Source organism: Periophthalmus magnuspinnatus, chromosome 5, assembly GCF_009829125.3.
Source record: "Periophthalmus magnuspinnatus isolate fPerMag1 chromosome 5, fPerMag1.2.pri, whole genome shotgun sequence".
Lineage (NCBI taxonomy): Eukaryota > Metazoa > Chordata > Actinopteri > Gobiiformes > Gobiidae > Periophthalmus > Periophthalmus magnuspinnatus.
The window spans coordinates 16,751,595-16,775,717 of NC_047130.1; the positions used below are offsets into that span (position 1 = coordinate 16,751,595).

General features: G+C 39.4%; 1 protein-coding gene across 3 annotated transcripts in view; it reads right to left on the reverse strand.

The window, feature by feature from the left end:
- Positions 1–128: 128 nt before the first annotated feature.
- LOC117370699 (inositol 1,4,5-trisphosphate receptor type 1) overlaps positions 129–24,123 on the reverse strand; it is a 177,087-nt gene continuing 153,092 nt past the window's right edge. For all 3 annotated transcript variants that reach the window (XM_055222037.1, XM_055222035.1, XM_055222036.1), the window contains 5 exons: positions 21,098–21,231; positions 17,027–17,192; positions 12,346–12,506; positions 3,675–3,836; positions 129–3,283 (listed from right to left, as the gene is read on the reverse strand). In XM_055222037.1, coding sequence (XP_055078012.1) covers positions 3,197–3,283; positions 3,675–3,836; positions 12,346–12,506; positions 17,027–17,192; positions 21,098–21,231 — 710 coding nt within the window. In that variant the 3' untranslated portion in view covers positions 129–3,196. The remainder of the gene's footprint in view (positions 3,284–3,674; positions 3,837–12,345; positions 12,507–17,026; positions 17,193–21,097; positions 21,232–24,123) is intronic.

Genomic DNA, 24,123 nt, shown 5'->3' on the forward strand with positions numbered 1-24,123 from the left:
TGTGGAGTTTGCATGTTCTCTCTGTGTCTGATGGGTCCCACCGCTCCTGAAAAGTTTAACCCAGTGACACAGAAGAACGGGTTAATTGCAGAGGGCAAAAGAACACGCAGCCCCATTCACAGTCACGTCTCTACAGTCTCGTTTATTTAAATAAACTTCATATCATTTACAATTCACTCGCGTCTTTGTATAAAACTTAAAAATCTCACAGAAGCAGCACTTCAAACATGACATGAACACAAATATAACCCAGTCGCCCTGTGTGCCCCGACTACTGCTACAGACATTCAGTGCATCAAACTAATAAAGACTAAGAGAGTAAATACATCAGTGCAGACCACAGACTGTATGAACAAGAGGACGAAGTGAGTGTGACGTCACCCACAGCGTTCGGCTTCAGTTAAATGAAGCTCATCGAGGGTAACAGTTATATGGGTGAATTTAGAGTCGAATTCTATATTTGGAATTACGACCGCGAGTGTCATAGCAACCAAAGAGCCGATCTGGTGCGAGGCTGTTGAAGGTAACGCCGCTTCCCGCCTGCACCGCTGGTTTAGTAGGGAGCAGGCGCTTAGCAACACTGTCAATCAAACTTGTTGCTAACACTAGCGGGAACGACCTCGGGGAAAGAAGTCGCCTGTCTTGTCTGTTATTAATGTTCATATTTTGATTTACAGACACAATAGTGAAATAAAACCCCAGGATCATGTAGAGCGGGTTAATACGAACATTTAAGACCAGAATGATGAGTCTGACAGCAGCAGTTACAGAGAGAAGGGACCGTTTTTTGTAATGTAAAGTGAATTGGAGCCAGAATCTATGGAGTCGGAAATGCGCACATGATCACTTCCTGTTTGGAACGCGACGGCGAGCAGGTTAGCTATGTCCATTCATATATACAGTCTATGGTGCAGACAGGACTCTAGTTTAGTGTCGCTCCCAAAATACTTTACTACTCACTGTGATCTTATTATTTCTACTTTAGTTCAAATGTCACAAAACCACATTTAAAATTAGTACAGCCCTCGTGGAAAGACTCATCGACCAAACCCATGAAATCTCTGGACAGGATGATAAAACAAATAAAAAATAAATTCTATGGGTTACTACTTATTCTTAAATAGTAATTATTTTAAAGTACAGAACGAAATATTCAAAGTGAATCATGAATTTCTTGCATATTTTGTTCTATTGCTGTAATTTTGAAGATTTAATATTGAAAATTGTGGTTCTCAGCTGGTGGGAGGGGTCCAGAAAGGAGCTCGTAGTTGAGAAGCTAAAATAATGAGCAAAAATTTCTAAATTAGTAGTGCGCTCTAACCACAGGAGTCAGCGGGGGAGACAAGTCTGCTGTCATTTATATTAGAGGGGGGCCCATTTGAGGCTTCTTCCCCGGGCCCCCAGATTTCTGTCGACGGGCCTGGCTCTAAGTGGTGCATTCATTAAAAAAAAACAAAAAAAAACAAAACAAAAAAACAGGGTAAAAGCAGGTGAACTAGACTGCATTACTGTTTCAAAGTTAACATTATAATTTCAAATGAAGAGCAGAGGTTGATCTCTGGTTATGAGAAAAACAAAAAGAAAATACATAATTTTTGTGAGCGATTGGGTTCATAAAGTCGTCATATTAAGGGTAAGGCTTAAAGGTCCCTCCAACAATCCCACTTTACTGATGGAACTCTGAAAATATATATAAATCATATCATCTAGTTCACTGGTTCTCAGCTTTGGGGTCGCGACCTCAAGGCGGGTCACGGGAGATTTTGTTGTGAATGAGAAGACAGTTGATAAAAACACTCCACCCTTCCACTCACAGATAAAACTGATTTTCGTAACTGTTTCTGCACAAACAGTTTTGATGAGACGTGCTGCGTCTCTTAAGGCCTGAGCAGACGCACAGAATGAGGCTCTTGGATGTAATGTTGTTAACACTTGAATTTGGCAAAACTACGATGCGAAGTTGTGTTTTGTTTCATTCACGCATTTATCATTAGTCTGTCTCTGCTCTGTTCCACCTTGTGATGTCATGAAGTTAAAGTTTCCAAGTTACCAGCTCCTTTTACCTTTAGTTCAGTAGAGATTGACAATTCCAGGGCTGAAATTATCCAAATGATTCTAGTGAAGGTGTGTGGAGTTTGAAAACACAGTGAAGCACTTTCTGTATTATTTGAGAGAAGAACTCAGCCTAAATATGCAGGGTTTGTGTGTTACACATGTGAATGAAACAAAACACAACTCCAGGTGTGTTTGTGGTGAGGAAACAACATTATAACAGATCAGAAAACAGTGTGATATGGACCTTTAAATTGTACAATCGTGTGTTTTATGACAGTCAGACTCATGGAGGAATGAGCCCAAATAGGAAAGGAATTTTAACGTGCCTAAACGATGGTCAGCTATGTACACAAATGATCATTTCATGGTCAAACCTGGGTCTAAAGACAGCCTCGGCTTCACCAGTTCATAGGCCTCACTAAACAAAACGTTTCTTAATATTACATTATTTACACAGACCTATTTTGAACCTATTGTTTTGGGTTGTGAGAGGTGGCCGATTAGAAAAAATGGGTTGCCAGAAAAAAAAGTTTGAGAACCAGTGATCAAGTTCTTATAGCATGACAGAGAATTGTTGAACTTTGCGTCAGTTTTTGTTTCATGTGGATAGGTTCAGTCATTACAGAGATATTAACCATAAACCAGGTCAAAGGTCAACACATCTGCGTTTTAAAACAGCAAATTCCACCATAGATTTCAGACTTGTCTCCAGCTCAACGTTACACTACGGGCAGTTTATAATGCAAGTGAACGCAACCTATTTCCTTTAAACAGGGAAAGTCCATTCAGAGATACAGGCCCAGGCATTTAACCCAAGACGTATGGGCGCTAACCACTCTGCCACCTGTTTTGGTACCTGCTCTGCACCAGTTGAAAATCACAAATGTTCAGTGATGAATTATAGACCTGAGTTTAGACAAAAGGCCACAGGAAAAACAGCTGTTCAGGTTCAACTTTGGTTTGGTTTCATAATTAGTAAAAGGCATTTTCTCAGTCGTCTTAAGGCACTTGGTCCACTCCAGGATCATCAAAAATAATCTATAAATATTAATTAGAATCCGTTGTGTGTGAAGTGAGGCACGTTAAAGTGTGAATACTAATCCTCGACAGTTTGAAATGACTTCAGACGGTGCGGCGTGGTTTATGCCGGCTGTTGGGGGTTGTGGTTCATGTGAGGAGGGTGACCCAGAAGGCCAATCCTCTGCTTCTGCTTCCTCTGCTCCGTCATCTGAAAGAAACAGGCAGAACGATCAGCTACTGTGGACCTGAGGTGGGACATAATGAGTCTGATGAACAAAGTCCCGTTTGTAATTAAAATGGCTGACCGGCCCTGTTGTATTCTCATATATCACCACTAGATGCTCTCTACAGTACTGCTGTCTGAGAGTGTGCAGCTTTGGTCTGACAGAAGACAACCAGACAGAAGACCAGAGAGAGCAAGGGAGTCCGACCAAAGACCAGGGAACAGACGCCCGAGCCACGTCAGCAGGTGTATGTGACAGGTGTATGTGACAGGTGTATGTGACAGGTGTATGTGACAGGTGTATGTGACAGGTGTATGTGACAGGTGTATGTGACAGGTGTATGTGACAGGTGTATGTGACAGGTGCAGTTCTCACCTGTTCTTTGAGCTCGGTCAGTTGTCCTGACAGGTTGGACACGAGTCTCATGGTGGACTCGAGTTTCTCCTGCAGATTCCTGATCTCGTTCTGTTCTCCTTCTGCGTCGCTGCTCACCAGAGACATGGCTCTCATACGAGGAAACCAGTCCAGGTTATGCTCCTGCACACCACACGCAACACACAACACCCCACAGAACACACAACACCCAACAGAACACACAACACCCCACAGAACACATGAGTTAGCTCATGTCACACTTTGACATCTATGTTTTGTACAGATATAATTTGTATAAATAAAAGTTCCAACATTCTGAGACTTCCTGGACCAAACTAGACCAGTGAAAAATAAATTTAAATGTCTCACCAGGATATCAACTGAACCGATATTTGGAAGCCGATACCCGATACCAGTATTGGATCGGTGTGTCCCTATTAATTACTGTTTTATTACTTTTAAAATTTTTTATAGATTTTCATCTTTTTTTAACCTACTTTGATAATTCTTGCATTTTATTTACTCATAGTACACAAATATTTGTTTATATATTTGTATATATATTTAAAAACTGTAGAATACTATTTTGCTAATAATTTTATACATCTCCATTTCCCTCGATATTGATCAGTTTTGCCCACAACCAAAAAACATCACATAATGAAGTTTTATCATCTTTTAATAAACATGTTTGAGGATTAGAGAATCTTCCACAGATTAATGCTTTTGTTGTGTCTTTGGGCAACACGCTAAACCCACGTCGCCCCAGTGTCTGTGTGCTGGTGTGACTGGGTGAAGTGCTTTGAGTGAGTTTTTTAGGTTACAGTTGAACGATTGCTCAACCATTTCCCAGTAAACGGTTGTTATTCTTTTGTAACTCGTGTTTCTTCACATGCGACGATCTCTGCTATGACCTTTAACCTTCACGGTCTGGTTACTCGTGCTGCGTCGTCATAACAACGGGAAAAAATGTGTCACATATGTCATCATTACATTGTTAATATAGGCAGGGCTGATCCACGTGTCAAAAACAGCACGTACGCAGCACACACACGGCAAAGAACAGAAGAGAGAGAACAGATCGTGACACAGGACAGTGAACAAGAAACACTTTTGCTAAAGAGACACTATGGAAAACATTTTAACAGGGATGAAAAGAAAGGCGGAGATAGACGGAGGTAATGAGACGCACCAAAGTCACCTGAAAAGTAAGACGAGGAAGTCTGATGAAGAGTATGGAGCACTTGGCTTCACCTTGACTCCGGTGGGACACGAGGACAGACCGGTGTCTGCTGTGTCTGAAAATGTTGTCAGTGGACAGTATGAAGCCAAATAAGTTAAAGCGCCACCTCATTACACCTCAGTCACGCTGATAAGACGCTGGAGTTTTTTCAGCGTAAACGTGACAAATATGAACAACAATCATCCGCTTTGTAAATGTCACTTAAAGCAGCAGCACTGAGCATCATGTAAGGTACCAAATTGCTAAATTACTTGTTTTAATTTGATATTTATTTAATTTTAATGTATTATTTTGATATTTATTTAATTTTAATTTATTCATTTGATGTTTATTTAATTTTATTTTTTTTATTTGATATTTAATTAAATTTTATTTTATTTTATTTTTTCAGTATCAAATGGTTCAATCAGTTCCAACAATATGTATAGTTCCAATAAGGATAAAATAATAATAATAATAATAATAATAATAATAATAATAATAATAATAATAATTATTATTATTATTATTATTATTATTATTATTATTATTATTATTATTATTATTATTTATTTATGTTTTTTTTCCTTTTTTTTAGGGGGAGATGATAGAAAATAATTGAGAAGCACTGGTTTATAGTCAACTGTTCTGTGAGCTCAGGGAGAGGACCTGACAGGTGTATGTGACAGGTGTATAATTCTCATAGTATCGGCTTACATGAAAGAACTATATACCTGCTATATACACCTGTCACATATACTTGCCACTTACACATGTCATATACACCTGTCACATACACCTGTCAGGTCCACTCATCGAGCTCACAGGTCAGGTGACTATAAGCACAGCCTGTTTTAATGTTTTCTTGATCCAGGGAGACCAGAAGGTGCCTTATAGTGTACAGTGGGTGTGGAAAATATTCAGACCCCCTTAAATTTTTCTTCGTTTCTTCTGATCATCCTTGAGGTCCTGCACCTTCATTAAAGTCCAGCTGTGTTTGATTCTATTGATTGGACTTGATTAGGAAGGCCACACACCTGTCTATATAAGACCTTACAGCTCACGGTGCAGGTCAGAGCAAATGAGAATCATGAGGTCAAAGGAACTGCCTGGAGAGCTCAGAGACAGAATTGTGGCAAGGCACAGATCTGGCCATGGTTACAAAAAAATTCTGCTGCACTTAAGGTTCCTAAGATGGTGATCCATAAGATTCTCTGGTCTGATGAGACCAAGATAGAACTTTTTGGCCTTTTTGGGAGCATCATGCTGTGGGAGTGTTTTTCAGCTGCAGGGACAGGATGACTGGTTGCAATCGAAGGAAAGTACAGGGAAAACCTTCCCCAGAGTGCTCAGGATGTCAGACTGGGCTGAAGGTTCACCTTCCAACAACACAATGATCCTGAGCACACAACTAAAATAACAAAAGAGTGGCTTCAAGACAACTCCGTGACTGCTCTTGAATGGCCCAGCGAGAGCCCTGACTTGAACCCAATTGAGCTTCTCTGGAGAGACCTGAAAATGGCTGTCCACCAACATTCACCATCCAACCTGACAGAACTGGAGAGGCTTTGCAAGGAGGAATGGCAGAGGATCCCCAAATCCAAGTGTGAAAAACTTGTTTAAAACCAAAAAGACTCATGGCTGTATTAGCTCAAAAGAGTGCTTCTACTAAATACTGAGCAAAGTGAACACTTATGGCCGTGATAGTTCAGTTTTTCTATTTTAATAATTCTGCGAATATTTCAACAATTTTGTGTTTGTCTGTCAGTATGGGGGTGTGTGTATGAGGAAAAAAATGAACTTAAATGATTTTAGCAAATGGCTGCAAAAACATTTATGGGAGTCTGAATATTTTCCGTACACAATGTATTTTTGGCACAAACAATTAAAAAGAGAGATAGCTACGTTTTTACCTCACTGTGGAGCATTTCAAGCGAAGCAATAACATTTTCATGGACCTACCATCAGAAAAGTTCTGCAGTGCAGCTTTACAGTCTGGAAAAGCAGATGTTTCACAGACTATTATTACTCATGTTTTTGACACACGTGGATCAGCCCTGCCCAGATTAACAATGTAATGATGACATATGTGATTCATTTTATTCCCGTTGTCATGACGACGCAGCACGAGTGACCAGATCCTGAAGGTTAAAGTTCACTGTACAGATCATCCCATGTGAAGAAACACGAGTTACAAAAGAATAACAACCGTTTACTGGGAAATGGTAGAGCAATCGTTCAACTGTAACCTAAAAAACTCACTCAAAGCACTTCACCCAGTCACACCAGCACACAGACACTGGGGCGACGTGGGTTTAGTGTGTTGCCCAAGGACACAACAAAAGCATTAATCTGTGGGAGCTGTAATTGTACCGTCAGCCTCCTGACCAGTGGACAAACGCTCTACCAGCTGAGCCACTGTCGCACTTTCTCTAATCCTTAAACATGTTTATTAAAAAATGATAAAACTTCATGGTGATGTGGTTTTGGGTTGTGTGCAAAACTGAGGAAACTAGAGCCACCTCAGCCTCTCCATCACCTCTTCTTCACTAGCAAAACATTCTCTTTTCATTACAGTGTATGACAGGTTTTCATGTTTTTCCAGTTCTGAATCCTTGGTTTGGTGGACAATACCTGTGCTAAACATTTATCAAAGTTTGTGGGATAAACAAAAGGACAAAAATGCAGGAAGTAGTGCTGAGTTACGTCTATCGTCAACGCTGGAAATTCCATTCAAATCCCTGGGACAATTAACGCACGAGGAAGACAATAGCTTTAATTAGTCTAATCATAACTACTGTGTTATTCAGACAACTTTTTGGCCCTTGTTTACTATATGGTTGCCAGGTAATGACTGTATAATTATCTCTACCTACGTATGTCATATTTGTATGAGCGTAACCCATCAAAATAAACCTAAAACCATCTGAAAACATAGGCAAAAATGTAGTAAAATATTATTATTATTATGTTACTGTTTTAGTGCACAGTTAATATGAACGTTTAATACCAGGTCACATGACTCTATAAGACCAGTGAGTGACAAAATAGTGCACTCAAAATTTCCCACAATGCACCTTGAAAACTAGTGTCCAGCGCTGGTCACTAGACTGGTCAATATAGACCACAATGCATTGTGAGAGCCATAAAAACTAGACACAACACGACAGAGTGAATTCATATGGACTTATGTAACGTATTTTCCAGACTAAAAGTGGCACTTTTTTAATAGTTTGTCCAGGGTGCGACTTATACTCAGATGCGACTTATTTGTGAAGTTATTAAAATATATAATTTCACATCTTCGTTATTGTCACAGTGACAACTGCGCGAGGACACTCTAAACTTGTGTTCCAGTCTACTCCTGTACCATTGAAAATTTCAACATTATGGTAATTTAAAAGTCAGAGAAAAACTGAGCAAAAATGCCTCCTAAAAGAAAATGGTATTCTGCTCAGTGTGATGACAGTCAGGCAGAGGAGGCGCTTCATCTACCTCCAGAGTTGGTGGAGTTGTTCAGAAGTGACATCAACGATGAAGAATTCAGTGGATTTATTGATTTGGAGTGAGATCCAGAGTGAACCTGTTAGTTTTCCCCCACAAATGTGACTTATAGTCCAGTGCGACTTATATATGTTTTTTTCTTCATTATTATGCATTTTTCGGCTGGTGCAACTTTTACTCCGGAGTGACGTATAGTCCGGAAAATACGGTACTTGTTTGTGTTGTCATTTTTGTTTGTTTGAAAGACTGTGAGGCTGTGTCCGCATGTCCACACTATCTCTCCTCAGGGCACTATTTAGGGGTCACACGTTTTTAGTGAGAACGCCTTGGGGTCCCACCAGAGGAGCTGGAGAAAGTGTCTGGGATGAAGGAAGTCTGGGAGCCCCTGCTTAGACTGCTGCCTTGAACAGCGGACAGAGACAGGTCTTTAACTGGACACAACACGACCAAATGGAAGCTCTGGTTTATCTCACTGTTGACTCCCACTCCAGCTTTTGCCGCTAACCTTAGCTCGTGGAAGGCTAAGAACTAGCTGCACCAGAACTGAGATGGAGGAAAAAGAGCTTTTTTATATGGACTTAAATATTGTATTTTGAACAGGGCATCCATGAAAAGGAGAGTGAATGCCCTCTCATTGGGCTCCTCTGTATAAATAGAGATAAAATAAGTGAAATGAGTATGCGTCTAATCTGTCATATGTTATTTTAAATCGACAATTTTGAGGATCTGAGCACCACAGTTGAGTTTCACCTTTTTCATTTTCTCTGGTTTGAGAATGGCGTGCTTTGCCAGGGCGTGTTTACAAGTCTTACTCATCATCTAAACAATGACCTCATGGCGGTGTTAAATAAAAGGTCACATGATTTCTCACACAAACTGATTCACACATTCCACTTGTATAATTTGCAAATGAGACTCTGAACCTCGGCCAGGATCATTACTATACCAACGTATGGTTCAGTATACTGTAAATGGAGCAATTATTCCTGGGTGTTTTTCTTAATTCTAGTGTGGAATGTTTTGATATTTTCCTGTTCTACGATTAGATTTGCGCTTTAGAGGGTTGAATAAATTACTTCTGTAACTCATCATAGATGCAAACTGATTCAAACTGTTTCTTTCTGCTGTTTGTTTAATGTTGTTAATGTTTTGTACTTGTTTCTGTGTAGACTCTGCACACCTGTCCCACTCTTAATTCACTTTTATTAGTACAATGTTTTGGTCCCTCTAACCTCTGACCTCCCCTCTGACCTTCTTCAGGCATGTTAGTGTTTTTTTAAACCATAATGGGCATTTAGAATAGTTTTTTGACACATAAGTTTTAAGGTTTGTGTGTCAGTGGTGTAAATTAGTTTCAATATTATCCTTTATTGTCTATATTTTATTCAGCAATATATCAAACTTCAAAATGTTATCATGACAGGCTGGTCTGAACCTGGCCAATAGTAATCGTATAACCCATTACTTAGATAAATCATTTAATCTGATCATCCAAAACATCTGGAGACTTGTGTTGGTGAGTCAGTGTTGTATTTGGAGGAGAGTGAAGTTAGTATTAGCATTTTCTCTTTCTGTTTTGTTTTGACCTTTCTACATAATTTTCTGAGTCAAAACCAGCTCAGCTGTGAACAGTCAGAAGGAAATCAGATCAGCACATCCGGTCTCTGTTCACATGCACACCAAAATCTTATCGTTATGTGATTTCTGGACATGTAAGATTATTTAAGGAGAGACGCTACAGGTGAATAGGAAACAAACTTCAATTTATAGATATTGATTTGAAACTTCTTCTGTAGTTTATCCACATAAATATATATATATATATATATATATATATATATATATATATATATTACAAAATCTAATGTTTTCATATAAAAATAAGCCATTTTATGTGTAAAAAACATAGACTGTATATAAAAGTGGACACAGCTAACCTGCTAGCCACTGTGTTCCAAATAGGAAGTGCTCGTGGGTGTGCTTCTGGCTCCATCGACTAAGTGAGTATAACATCACCCACAGCGTTCGGCTCCAGTCAAATGAAACTCATTGAGGCTAGAGCAGTTATAGCGGCCAATTTGGAGCAGAGTGCCATATTTGGAATTCCAACCTCGAGTATCATAGCAACCAAAGAGCCAATCTGGGATGAGGCTGTTGAAGATTACGCCCCTTCCCGCCCACACCGCTGGTTTAGCAGGGAGCGGGTGCTTAGCAATGCTGTCAATCAAACCTGTTGCTAATTCTAGCAGGCGCGACCTCGGGGAAAGAAGGCGTCTGATTTGTCTGTTATTAATGTTCATATCTTAATTTACAGACACAATAGTGAAATAAAAATTCCAGGATCATGTAGAGTGGGTTAATACAAACATTGGTAACACTTTAAAATACGGTCCGGGACTTACCAGTACTTACGGTGGTAGTTAGTAGATACTTGACTGGTAGTTACGGTGGTACTTACAGTGGTAGTTTGTGGTACTTACAGTGGTACCTATAGTGGTACTTACAGTGGTACTTACAGTGGTACTTACAGTGGTAGTTTGTGGTACTTACAGCGGTACTTATAGTGGTACTTACAGTGGTACTTACAGTGGTACTTACAGTGGTACTTATAGTGGTACCAGAAGTGATACTTAGACTAATAACTACTGGTACTAGTACTGGTACTTACTGCAAAATCATATGAAGTGAATGGTATTAAAGAATATGGTGTTATTAGGCATATGAATCTTTGATTTCATTATACGTTCATAGAAAATACACAAGACAAAACACTGTGAAAACACAAACACTTTATTATGACAAATTTCACATTAATACGACAATCAGATTTAAAAGAAATTTCCAATAATGACAATAACAAATAAATGACATGTTTTAAATGAACATGACAGTGATACATACTGTAAAATATCAATACTTTAACTGCTATTTTAAAGCGAGACATTATGGTACTTGCACTATTAATTACTGGTACTTACTGTAGTTTATACTGGTAATTACTAGTACTTTCCGTGGTACTTACTGCTGTATGTTCTGGTAATTACCATAGTAACTATTATGGTAATTACCAGTACATACAGCAGTAAGTACCACGGAAAGTACTAGTAATTACCAGTATAAACTACAGTAAGTACCAGTAATTAATAGTGCAAGTACCATAATGTCTCGCTTTAAAATAGCAGTTAAAGTATTGATATTTTACAGTATGTATCACTGTCATGTTCATTTAAAACATGTCATTTATTTGTTATTGTCATTATTGGAAATTTCTTTTAAATCTGATTGTCGTATTAATGTGAAATTTGTCATAATAAAGTGTTTGTGTTTTCACAGTGTTTTGTCTTGTGTATTTTCTATGAACGTATAATGAAATCAATGATTCATATGCCTAATAACACCATATTCTTTAATACCATTCACTTCATATGATTTTGCAGTAAGTACCAGTACTAGTACCAGTAGTTATTAGTCTAAGTATCACTTCTGGTACCACTATAAGTACCACTATAAGTACCGCTGTAAGTACCACAAACTACCACTGTAAGTACCACTATAAGTACCACTGTAAGTACCACTATAAGTACCACTGTAAGTACCACAAACTACCACTGTAAGTACCACCGTAACTACTAGTCAAGTATCTACTAACTACCACCGTAAGTCCCGGACCGTATTTTAAAGTGTTACCCAAACATTTTAAGACCAGAATAACAAGTCTGACAGCAGCAGTTACAGAGAGAAGGGACACAGTTTTTGTAATGTAAAGTGAATTGGAGCCAGAGATGGTGGAGCAGGAAGTGCGCCCATGATCACTTCCTATTTGGAACACAGCAGCTAGCAGGTTAGCTATGTCCACTTATATAAACAGGCTAAGGCTAAAACCAATCTTGGATTTGAAATGTCTGAAATGTTTTGAAATGTGTGTTTTGTGTTTTGAAATCTCACCTTGATCATCTCGGCCACGTAGCTCTCGGGGCCGGTGTATTCAGTGGAGTCTTTCACTTTGACCAGGACGATGAAGAACAGGTAATGCCACATGTTGTGCTCCTCTTTAATGTGCTCCTCAAATGTCACTGTTTTATTGTCAAACTTGTCTCGCTCCAAACCTGGAAAAAGAAAAAACTAAAATATAAGGCAGTGTCCAAATGTCCCTCCTCAGGGCACCATAAAGAGGTCACATATCTTTAGTGGGAACGCCATGGAGTCCCATCAGAGGAGCTGGAGGAAGTGTCTGGGGTGAGGGAAGTCTAGGAGTCCCTGCTTAGACTGATGTCCCCGCAACCCGGCCCCAGATAAGATCAAGAAAATGGATGGATCGATGTTTTTAGTGGTGTCTGAGCGTCCAGTGAGTGAAAAAGTGGTGCACTCAAAATTTCACCAATGCACCTTGAAAAGTAGTGTCCTGCACTGGTCACTAGAGCGGTCAATATAGACTGGACAGAACACGACTGAATGAAGCCAGAGAAGCGCTGGTTTATCTCACTGTTGATCCTGATTATGAATAAAACACTTTCAAATTAACTGTTGATGTGTAAAGTTTCTAGCATTAGTCACTTTAGCTTGAGCTGTTAACAGAGCGAGAATTTACACATCTCAGATAAAAAAATAAAATAATCTAGTTCAAGTGAGATCCATCTTGACATAAACTTGTGTGATTATTATTAGTCCATAAAGACTTGTGCCAGTCCAATCTGATCATTATTTATGACACAATTCAACTTTTATCAGAGTTTAGACTTTAGACTTTTTTCACCCAGACTCAGAGTCACATGACCTGAAAGTAGTGAGCCGCACGTCTGAATCTCTGTGAACGAGTCTCTAAAGAGTACAGACCTACTGAGTGAATGGATGGTTAAGAGTTGGGGAGACATTCGTACACAGCCTATGTAAAAGTATGTCTAAAATTAAAGCTGCACTATGTAGCATTTCTGTTGGAGAGTTCGCCACCTGCTTGTCTCCATGGAGATTTGCCTTGAATGTCCCACAGTATATTTAATCTCTGTAGAGAGTTATATTGGTCAGATCTGTGGAGAGGCGAGCTTGCTCAAAATAAGAATGCAGGGGTTTTTTTTACCCTGCAATAAAAACTCCTGTAATTGAATGAATCCAAGAATAATAGACAAGTCTAATGCCATACTGTGAAACATTTTAGGCAAAGTGATAATATCAAAGTGTATATTTGAGTTGTTTTAGGTCAGGAGTGTGGTTTTCAATTAACAAAATGGAAAATACTGACTCCTAAATTTAAAAAGCATATATATTAAAACTAGTACTGTTAATAATAAAATTTCGACACTAAGCAAGAGATACGGATACTGATTCTGATTTTCTGATTGATGATTTTGATACTTTTGATAATCCTAGAAGGCTGTGAGTAGCAAGTTGTAATAACATCATAATATACCACAAAATAAATTATTGTTGCTAGATTTAAAAAAGTTAGGGGTCAGTTGGGGAGATGGGAGAGATGTGGTCAGTGTGGCTATATTTTTAAAACAATGTTTATATGTTTTTTAGTTGTGGTTTTGCGTTTGTCACTATTAGCCTGATGGTATAAGCCATAATCTAGCTAGCATGTAGCTCCTGAGCGAATGAGTATCTAGTTTTGATACTAGTTTTTAAACTGATAACCCCAAGAACAATTTTTTTTTGTTTACTTCACCTCACACAATGTTCTGATGATGGTATAATCACCAAAAGCTCCACTCAAACTGATCAAACTGAATAAATCCTGTCTCACGGGTTCACCGAGTTCTCGTTCTGTCTGCTAACCCCAGCACGTCTCCTGTGTTACATTTTAGACAAGATGGAGGGACCCAGGAGGTGACAGAGGGCCACTTAAGCCAGTGGACATCGCCGTGGTTAATCCGTGCGTGTCCTGTTGCCGCGGTAACCATGGTCACGGCCATTCCACCTGTGGCTAGGCCCTGTTCGCGGCATGAGTCAGAGGGAGCTGTGACATAACAGTGTTTATGGCCCCGAGAGGAGAGGAGCGTGACCCCTATAGAACATGTGTGAGGAGGAGGACAGGGGCAAAAACGACAATATCTGTTTTATCGACAGGATCCTGGAGATATTTTGAGAATCCAACAGACATGAACCAGCTAAAACGTGGATTTATATGTTTTAGTTGCGTTTATTGTGTCAGAAAATGTGAACAGACTGGCCATTTTATCTGTGAGAAGAGAACACTGTATGTGTTTATAAAATGTGTTTATAAAATGTGTTTATAAGGGACTATGAGGACAGACTGACTCAGTATACCACTTGTTTGTTGAACTTTAATACGGGAATTTTTAATACAAGATCTCATGCTGCGAACATTGTCTACGGTTAAAAAGTGAAAAATAGAGAGGAGGAGAGAGGAAGGGGAGAAGAGGAAAAAGGGAAGAGAGTGGTAGAGGAAGGCGAAAGAGGAGAAAGGGAGAGAGGAGGAGACAAAGAGAGGCAAGGAGGAAGAGCCGGTGGAGAAAACCTTTGAACATAAACTCTCATGATTGTCTGCGTCTAAAAACTGGCCACACTAAAACTGAACTGAACTGGAAAAAAAATCGTATGCACTTTAATAATGTGGAGATAAACATTTATAATCACACCTGCTCCAGTTTTGAATGTTTTAAATGGACCTACGCAGTTATGTTTTTTGTTTTTGTTTGTATTGTTCTGTATCTGAACAGGGCTCATGATCATTATTATTATTAACATTATTAACATTAAAAGAGCCTCCAGTGCTTTAAGTATAACTGGACGTCTTCTTTGCTTCAATTACAGTTGTCTCCTCCTCTGAGTGTGGAGGAAGCAAAACATATACTTTTTTATTATAAAACAACTTTCACTTGACCAGCAGGTGTCGGTCCTTCCATCAGGATCAACACATCGACACTTGATAATGTTAAAATTAAAGCTCTTATATTACGCATGTCATGTGTCATGTCATTAAGTCATGTTCTAATACGGTTACCTCCTCAAACACAAACCTGGAGTTGTGTTTTGTTTCATTCACACATGTTTGAGTGACACTTTATTATTAGTCTGTCTACGTCTCCAAAGCTCAAAATGCTCTGTTCCACCTTGTGATGTCATGAACTGGTAGTTTTCATGTTAACAGCTCCTTTTACCTTTAGTTCAGTAGAGATTGGCAACTCCAGAGATGAAATGATCCAAATGATTCTAGTGAAGGTGCGTGGAGTTTAAAAACAGTGGAGCACTTCCTGTATTACCACATGATGACATCACAAGGTGGAACAGAGTGTTTTCAGTTTGAGAGAAGAACTCAGCCTAATTATGCAGGGTTTGTGTGTTAAACATGTGTGAATGAAACAAAACACAACTCCAGGTCTGTTTGTGATGAGGAAACAGCATTAGAAAATAAATATTTAAAGTATAAAATTGTGTTTTTCTTAGAGACAGACGTTTAAAGCGGATGAAAAGTCAGCAAACGGTTTCTATTCTCATGTCCTGAAGCGTTGGTACTTTTTCTGACGGTGCTGCAGTGAAAAGGGTGTAGATAATTTGAAGTGTAGACGTGAGAGACAGACAGAAGCGGAGGAGGCGGCTGAAACAGGAAGCTCCTCTGACTCAGGATTCTGCAGAAGCAACTCCAGAAAAATAGAACAATTTAAAAAAAAAAGGAGAAGGTGGGCCCTCCACACGTTTACTGGAAGATCACACAATCATGAGAGATAACAGCTTTACCTGGAATATCCCACGGTATGGCATTAAACAGGCTAGTATCTATTAATTACAGGTGTTTTTATTGTAAAGAAAATACAATAAAAACATCTGTGAATGGGAACGCCTCTCCACAGATCTGACCATGTGCTGTAGATTATGTAACAGACAAAAGCATAAAAAAGTCCATTTCAAGGCGCTGAACATGATTTTTTACTGATTTTAAAATATGAAAAACAAGTTAACCAGTTCATTTTAAACATTTTGCAGTGGTCCAAAGTTATTCCTCACTTACCTTATGCATTCAGAGCATCCTAATTATTCACCATGATGAGTTTATAAGTGGTATCAGAATCAGTATCGAGTATCGAGTCTATTCCTTAGTATCGAAATTCAGTTTGAAATTTCAGATTCCTGACAACACTTCTTACTGTATGCATTCCGAGCATCCTCATTATTCACTACATTCAGACCAGTTTTGCTGTCACACTAAAACAACTAGCATGCTAACAGTGCACTCTCTGATTCTCAGACAATACAGACTTATTTTGGCCTCAAGAGCTGCTTATTAATACTGCTGGTATTAAAGAGGAGGTATTTACTTCTATGGGGTATTAACTGTAACACATAACACATTTAGATCAGCATGTTTCCTCTTATTGTTGCTGTATTTGCCCAAAACAACGCATTAACCTGCTTTTTAAGTCTGCTCTCTGCGCTAAGTCACTCCCCTTCAGAGCGCCATCACAACCTAACCCCGTGCATCCCGCTAATGAAACTACTGCACATCGCATCAGGCTTGTGAAGTTGGAGTGTATTGTTTTGTATCATGTTTTTGTGTATTTATGGAGAATGGCTATGCGGGACCATGCAAAAAATAATAATATATCTGTTTTCCCCTACCCCTCAGACACGCCCCCTGCTGTTAACAGAGAGACATGTAAAGATGACTGACCGCAGATGAAGCACGTGGTCTTGAGCACTTCCTCCTTCTTCTGCTTTTCGCTTCTGAGGTCGGCGAACGTGTCGATGATGACACCAAAGATCAGGTTCAAGACGATGATGATGACCATGAAGAAGAAGAGCAGGTCGTACACCACACGCGCCGCAAACAGGGGCTCCTAACAGTGAGACACACAGAACAGACAGGTCAGTGTGGGTTAAACAGCAGCATCAAATCTATAATTACACAGCATCGATCTATACTCATCCATCTCTCTATCTATATGTCTATCTATCTAGATTGATCGATAGATATAGATAGATAGATAGATAGATAGCTATCTCTTTATCCATACATCTATCTATACACATCTAAATATGACATATCAACATGCATTCAAACATGTATAAAATCTATAATTAGTTAATTAACAACAGCTAAGTACATCTGCACTACCTTGGTTTAGACCTGTTATAGTCCCAGTTTAGTCCTGGTTTACTCCTGGTTTAGTCCTATTATAGTCCTGGTTTAGTGCTGGTTTCATATCTCTTCTGAATGGATTTAGCTATAGATTTGTTTGACTTGTTTGAGCCATATTGTAGATTGATGTATATATATTTATGTGCATATATTTATGTAAATATACTTTTGTGAGGTAATTAATGACCTGATAAATTGCAACATAAAAAAAAACTATTTTAGAGAAGTGAAATGTGTTCTCAATACCAAATATCATTAGCTGTTCACGAGTCGCCACAAGACAAGGCGTTTGTCCCAAATGAGTGACCCACAGGCCAGAGGAACGTTTATGTAAGTGTGTTTGGAGTCAGTGTTATGAATGTAAAACCAGGTTAAACCTCCACAGGGATACTCATGGAAATTTAAGACCAGGACCTGACCTGCCAGCTGCCACACAGACAGACACAGAGAGACAGTGAGGGACAGAGAGACAGGGACAGAGAGACAGACAGACAGACACAGAGAGACAGTGAGGGACAGAGAGAGAGACAGGGACAGAGAGACAGAGAGAGAGAGAGAGAGAGAGACAGACAGACACAGAGAGACAGTGAGGGACAGAGAGAGAGACAGGGACAGAGAGACAGAGAGAGAGAGAGAGAGAGAGACAGACAGACACAGAGAGACAGTGAGGGACAGAGAGAGAGACAGGGACAGAGAGACAGGGACAGAGAGACAGAGAGAGAGAGACAGACAGACAGAGAGAGACACTGAGGAACAGAGAGAGAGAGACAGGGACAGAGAGAGAGAGAGAGACAGAGACAGAGACAGACACAGAGAGACACTGAGGGACAGAAAGACAGACAGGGACAGAGAGACAGAGACAGACAGACAGAGAGACAAGGGCAGAGAGAGAGACAGACAGAAAGACACAGAGACACTGAGGGACAGGGAGAGAGACAGGGACAGAGAGACAGAGACACACACACACAGAGAGACAGACAGACAGACAGACAGAGAGAGACAAAGACAGAGAGAGAGACAGAGAGAGAGAGAGGGAGAGAGAGACAGGGACAGAGAGACAGACAGACAGAGAGAGACAGGGACAGAGAGAGAAACAGACAGAGAGAGAGAGAGAGAGACAGGGACAGAGAGACGGACAGAGAGACAAGGACAGAGAAACACGGACAGAGAGAGTGAAAATTTAAGACCAGGACATAACCTGTCAGCTGCCACACTAACAGGCACACAGAGAGAGACACTAAGGGAGAGAGAGACAGACAGATACAGAGAGAGAGAAAAAGAGACAGAGAGAGAGACAGACAGACAGAGACGGGACAGATAGACAGATAGGGAGAAAGAGAGAGAGAGAGAGAGAGAGACAGGCAGACAGAGAGACAGAGACAGAGAGAGACATACAGTGATAGGCTTAGACTTTAATCTGAGCTGTAAAGTCTCTCACACATAAAAGTACAGTACAAGCTAGCTAGCATTAGCCATTTTTTTCAGTTAGTCACTCTCACCTTTTTGTGTAAAATCAAACTCCTAAACAGGACCATGAACACTCAGATTGATCACAGGCTCCTGAAAATGTGTTTTTAAATCCATTTTGTATTTTCTCTTGAACATTCTGCCATACACAAAATGTAGAACACCCCCAGTGCAACGATGATAACTATTGACCACAAGATCCATAAAATTTTTACTTTCTTTTTATAAACCACAAAGTTATTAAAACATTTGGCTGAATTTAAAGTTTTAAATGTGATTTTTGACGCTAAAACAACTATGTTACCAACATTAGTTACCACACAACTGGTGAGCCTCTGCCGTGCCTTTAAAATCTTAATATTCCAATGTTTCGAAATGACTATGGAAAAAATGAATGAAAAATTGACTTTGGGAAAAGCGGTAGGCTACGGAGTGGGTGGGAATGTTGAGCTCCCGTTCCCGAGCCAATCCACATGAAACAAAAACTGACAGTTAAAATGTCTTTTTTTGCCAATGGAAATAACCAGAGCATCAAAAACTCTCTGAAATGCACTTTATTATTATATCTATTATGTAAAAAGCATCTGCCCTCTTCCTCCCTTTTGTGAACCCTATTGACACTTGACAGTGACATCAGGAAGAGGGAACTACATGTATGTCCATGGAGCAATGTTAAGCCGTGACCATGGTGACACAATGCACACATTAGCAAACAGCACATTTTCAGGAGCCTGTGATCAATCAGAGAGTTCATGGTCCTGTTTAGGAGTTTGATTTTGAACAAAAAGGTGAGAGGGATTAACTGAAAAACTGTTGGCTAACGATAGCTAGCTTGTGAATAACGTTATTTGAGAGGGACTTGTTTAACCACACAAATCAGCTCACCTGTTATAGTTCAGCTAAGTCAGTTCTTTCTGGTCAGATTGTACTAAAACAAAATTGAGATTAAAGTCAAATTTGACTAAAACAAGCCTCTCAAATAAAATCAGAATCACAAACTAGCTGGCATTAATCAACAGTTTTTCAGTTCGTCAAGCTCAATGGTGGAATGTAACAAAGTAAAAGTCAAAGTACTGTACTTAAGTATACATTTTAGATATCTGTACTTTTAGGAGTTTTTTAAAGTACATTTTGTAGTGGATAATATTCACTTTTCCTTCATTTGAGAGCAGTATCTGTACTTTCTACTTCACTACATTTTTGAACAGGACTGAAAATTAAAAGTGTTTTTTATTGTTTTTTACTTTTATTATTTTTATTTTTTTTGTATTTATTACTTTTATTATTGTCTGAAACCTGCTGAAAAGTCTGAAGGTTTATTTTTAACACATTCATAATTTGAGCAAACAAACAAAAAAATCCCCATTTGAATTGTTTCTGTTGAAGAAAATTCAGCACAGATCTAGAATGAAGCTTGAACCTCTTTGAATATCTGTGAGAAATACTTTTACTTTTTAAAACAGGGATGTTAATACTGTTACTCAAGTCGATTTTTTCATGTGATAATTTTACTTTTACTTCAGTATTTTTCTTTTGCTCTGGTATCTGAACTTTTTACTTAAGTTCTAGTAATTTAAGTTCTTTTTTGAGTTTCCAGACTATGTTAAAACTTGTCAGTGTATGCTAATGTATGCATTGTGTCACTATGGTAACAGCCGAATATTCTGTCATAGACAAACAGGTAGAGCCCCCAAGTATCAATTGCAAAGTTGTATAATGCATTCTATAATTTGAATAATAAATATGTTTCTCTCTAATGCTAATACAACATACGGCGCCTCTTTAAAAATCTGTCTGTTTTTTTTCTCCCATAGTGACAAGTTCCTAAGTTTAAATAGGGAAAAACCCAGCGTCAACGGCAGCCAAATACAATTTTTATTACTTTCTTTAGAAAATAACACTCTTAGAAACCAGACTTTGACTCACATCCCCATCTGACGACACCACTTAAGGGGAAATATGTTTAATTCTCCCTAAGGGAGTACTCACTAAAGACATTGTGAAACTTTACGACACATGTGGCCTGATTCCAGCTCACATGACCATCCCAGACGCTTATCAGCAGCTGGGAGGATGACCGAGGCTCGTGACACATTCAGGGAGAGTTTTAGGGTGGGGTTTTTCGGTTGTTTTTACCTCTTTGGATGGTTTCCGGAGCACATCACCCACTCCTCCTCCACTCCGCAGACCGTGACTCAGTACAGTTACAATACACATGAGCAGAGAGTCACAAGTCCGCTCCACATCTTTGTCCTCTCCGACCCCCACATCTGGGATTAAGGGAGAGATAATGAAAGATTATATGTTAGTGAACCAATTGCAAGCATTTAAGTTTGAATAGACTTTTCATTTTTGTTTTGGAAAAGAAAAAAAAATATTCTGTCAACTGGACACAAAGTCACTGAGTGAAGTACGACAGGGAATCTGAACCAAGAAGAAAAGGTCTAACCATTCCTTACACAACTGGTGTGTCTGAAAAACTTCAGTGGATTTTCCAACAGCAGGGAATTCTGGTCTATTTCAACCCTACAAACACTTTAAGAGAGAAACTGGTTCACCCAAAGAACAAAACCCGGGCCACAAACAAAGAAACTAAATAGCCAATCTATAAGAAAATGTACCAACACCACCGTGAGAGCAGCTCAGGACCACAATCAGCTGTTCATGTTCATCCCAAAACCACTAACCACTCCTTTGAAGATAGTAAGGTACAGATCTTAGTCAAACAAAATAAACGGTTTGGGAGGGGAGTTAAAGAGGCCATTTGTGTTCAGAAAAATAATCAAAGACAAGCTTTTTATTTTTGATTTGTCTTGCCACTATGCTCTTCCGGTAATGCTCCACAGTATGGCATTAATTTATCCATCTTGCGTTGATTCAACTACAGGAGATTAAATTGCTAAAATACTCCCATAGAAACATTCATGCGTTCTTACAGTGAGTTGGGTCGCCTTGGTACCACAATATGGATTTAACCCATAGACTGTATAAAGAAGTGGACTAAGAGAGTGTGCCGTCACCCACCCCGAAACAATGTACCGTATTTTCCGCACTATAAGGCGCACCTAAAAGCCTTTAATTTTCTCAAAAACCCACAGTGCGCCTTATAATCCGGTGCGCCTTATATATGGATCAATATTGGTCAATTATGACACCCGTAGTCAGGAGGCGTCGCCGAAGTAATAGCGGTAATAACCCTTTAAGGACTGAGCACACTATGGGCCAGTATAGCTCACCTAGACCTAGACTTTTATTATTTTTTTAGCCATAAAAATCATGTTAAACGAAGTATCAGAATTTGCTGCATTTTTTCACAGAACTACTTCTATTTTACACATCCATCCGTATTTTTTCTTTTACGCGTCGAATAAATGACTGGGAAAATCCCCGCAGCCCCGCGCTCTCATTCAACACCTTCAGGACAACAGAGGCAGATTACCGTAATGATGGTAAAATATTTAGACTGCCCCGTGTCTCCACTTTGAGACGCCATTTGAGTTTACATGAGAGCACGACAGGGCGCGGAGTTACGCTGCTGGAAAGTCCGCAACCCGCTCTATCAGCGATGATAGGATCCGACGCTACAGGGATAACGGGGAGACGGGGAGACAGCGCCGGGCGACATACGCCACAATCTGCCAATGGATCGCGGATGCCTGGGCTGATATATCAGTCTCAACTGTGGTCCGAGTTTCACGGAGGGAGGAATTGTCACTGAACTGTTAAGACAACAGCAGCGACACGGATAATGGCGATTTTGACGAGACAGAATCGGGCACTTTGAATGAGCTCGACCAACTGTTCAACTCAGACACTGAAGAGGAAGAACTCGACGGATTCGTGAATGAGGATTGAACTGAAAAAGTGAGGCTTTACGTGTTTCTTTCACGTGTTTACAACTAATCAAGGCTGGGAGATATTGTGACTATGGACATTAACGTTTGAACAACGTTGAGTTATTGTTATTACTTTGCACTATTTCGAGAGTTACTATATTGTGAATGCATTAACTTGTTTTGTGAGTTTGACTGACTTATCTGACGTTCCCTTCAGCGCAGCTCCATCTCGTGGATGCGTAACACAACCCCAGCTACTACAGTAGTTTATATTCTATGCGCCTTATAATGCGGTGCGCCCTATATATGAAATTTGTTTTAAAATAGGCCATTCATTGAAGGTGCGCCTTATATTCCGATGCGCCTTATAGTGCGGAAAATACGGTACGTAATGTTTATATAGAATGATAAATGGTCACAATACATCAAGAAACCACACATTCGCAGACACTGGGGGCTGTTTTTTTTGTTTTTTTTTTGGCCAAGAGCAAGATTTGAACTGCCAACCTTCAGATCAGTGGACAAACACTCTACCAACTGGGCTCTGTCGCCCCAGTTGCTCAGTTAGTTGAGTTTAATCTGCCTTTTTACATATAAATACCAAAAAATACCAAATCTTCCAACCAATATGCATCTTTCTTCTGCAGAACATTCACAACTCCACAACACAATCACTTTGTTTGGGTTTATAGCCTGCGTCGCCAAGGACAACAACTCTTTACATTGTCAAAGTCGTGATCCAGATTGATACAGTTTTTAGGTCAATGTAAAGTGATAGAAAACAGAAGAGATCAGAAATATTCAGAAATGTGTCACATGAACTTTGTAAACTGGACTTAGTGTTGGTCATATAATTATGAGAGCGTCCATGTTCAGAAGAGCAACAGTGTATGCTAAATGCTCGCACAAATTCTAGTCTCTTCTCTAGAGTTTGGATACAGCAAAAAAAATAAATAAATAAATAAAATAAATAAATACATTAAAATAAAATAAAAATGAATGTGTATTTGTTATTAAAATAACCACATTTACCTAAAGCTGTTGCTTGTCTCCATGGAGATGTTAAAGCTTTACCTGGAATGTTCTACAACATCTACAACACTACCAGGACGATTAACAGGTCAGATCTGTGGAGCTCAAACTGCAAATTAATGCCATACTCAGGAACATTCCATGCAACGTAAAAGCATCTCCGGGGATAAAAGCAGGTTGCTGACTCTCCATCAGAAACACAGTGCTCCTTTAATTTAATTTGTATTAATTTCATATGTGCTGCTGTGGTCATGTTACAAGAGGTTAAAGGGCAAAGGGCAAAAGCTAACCACA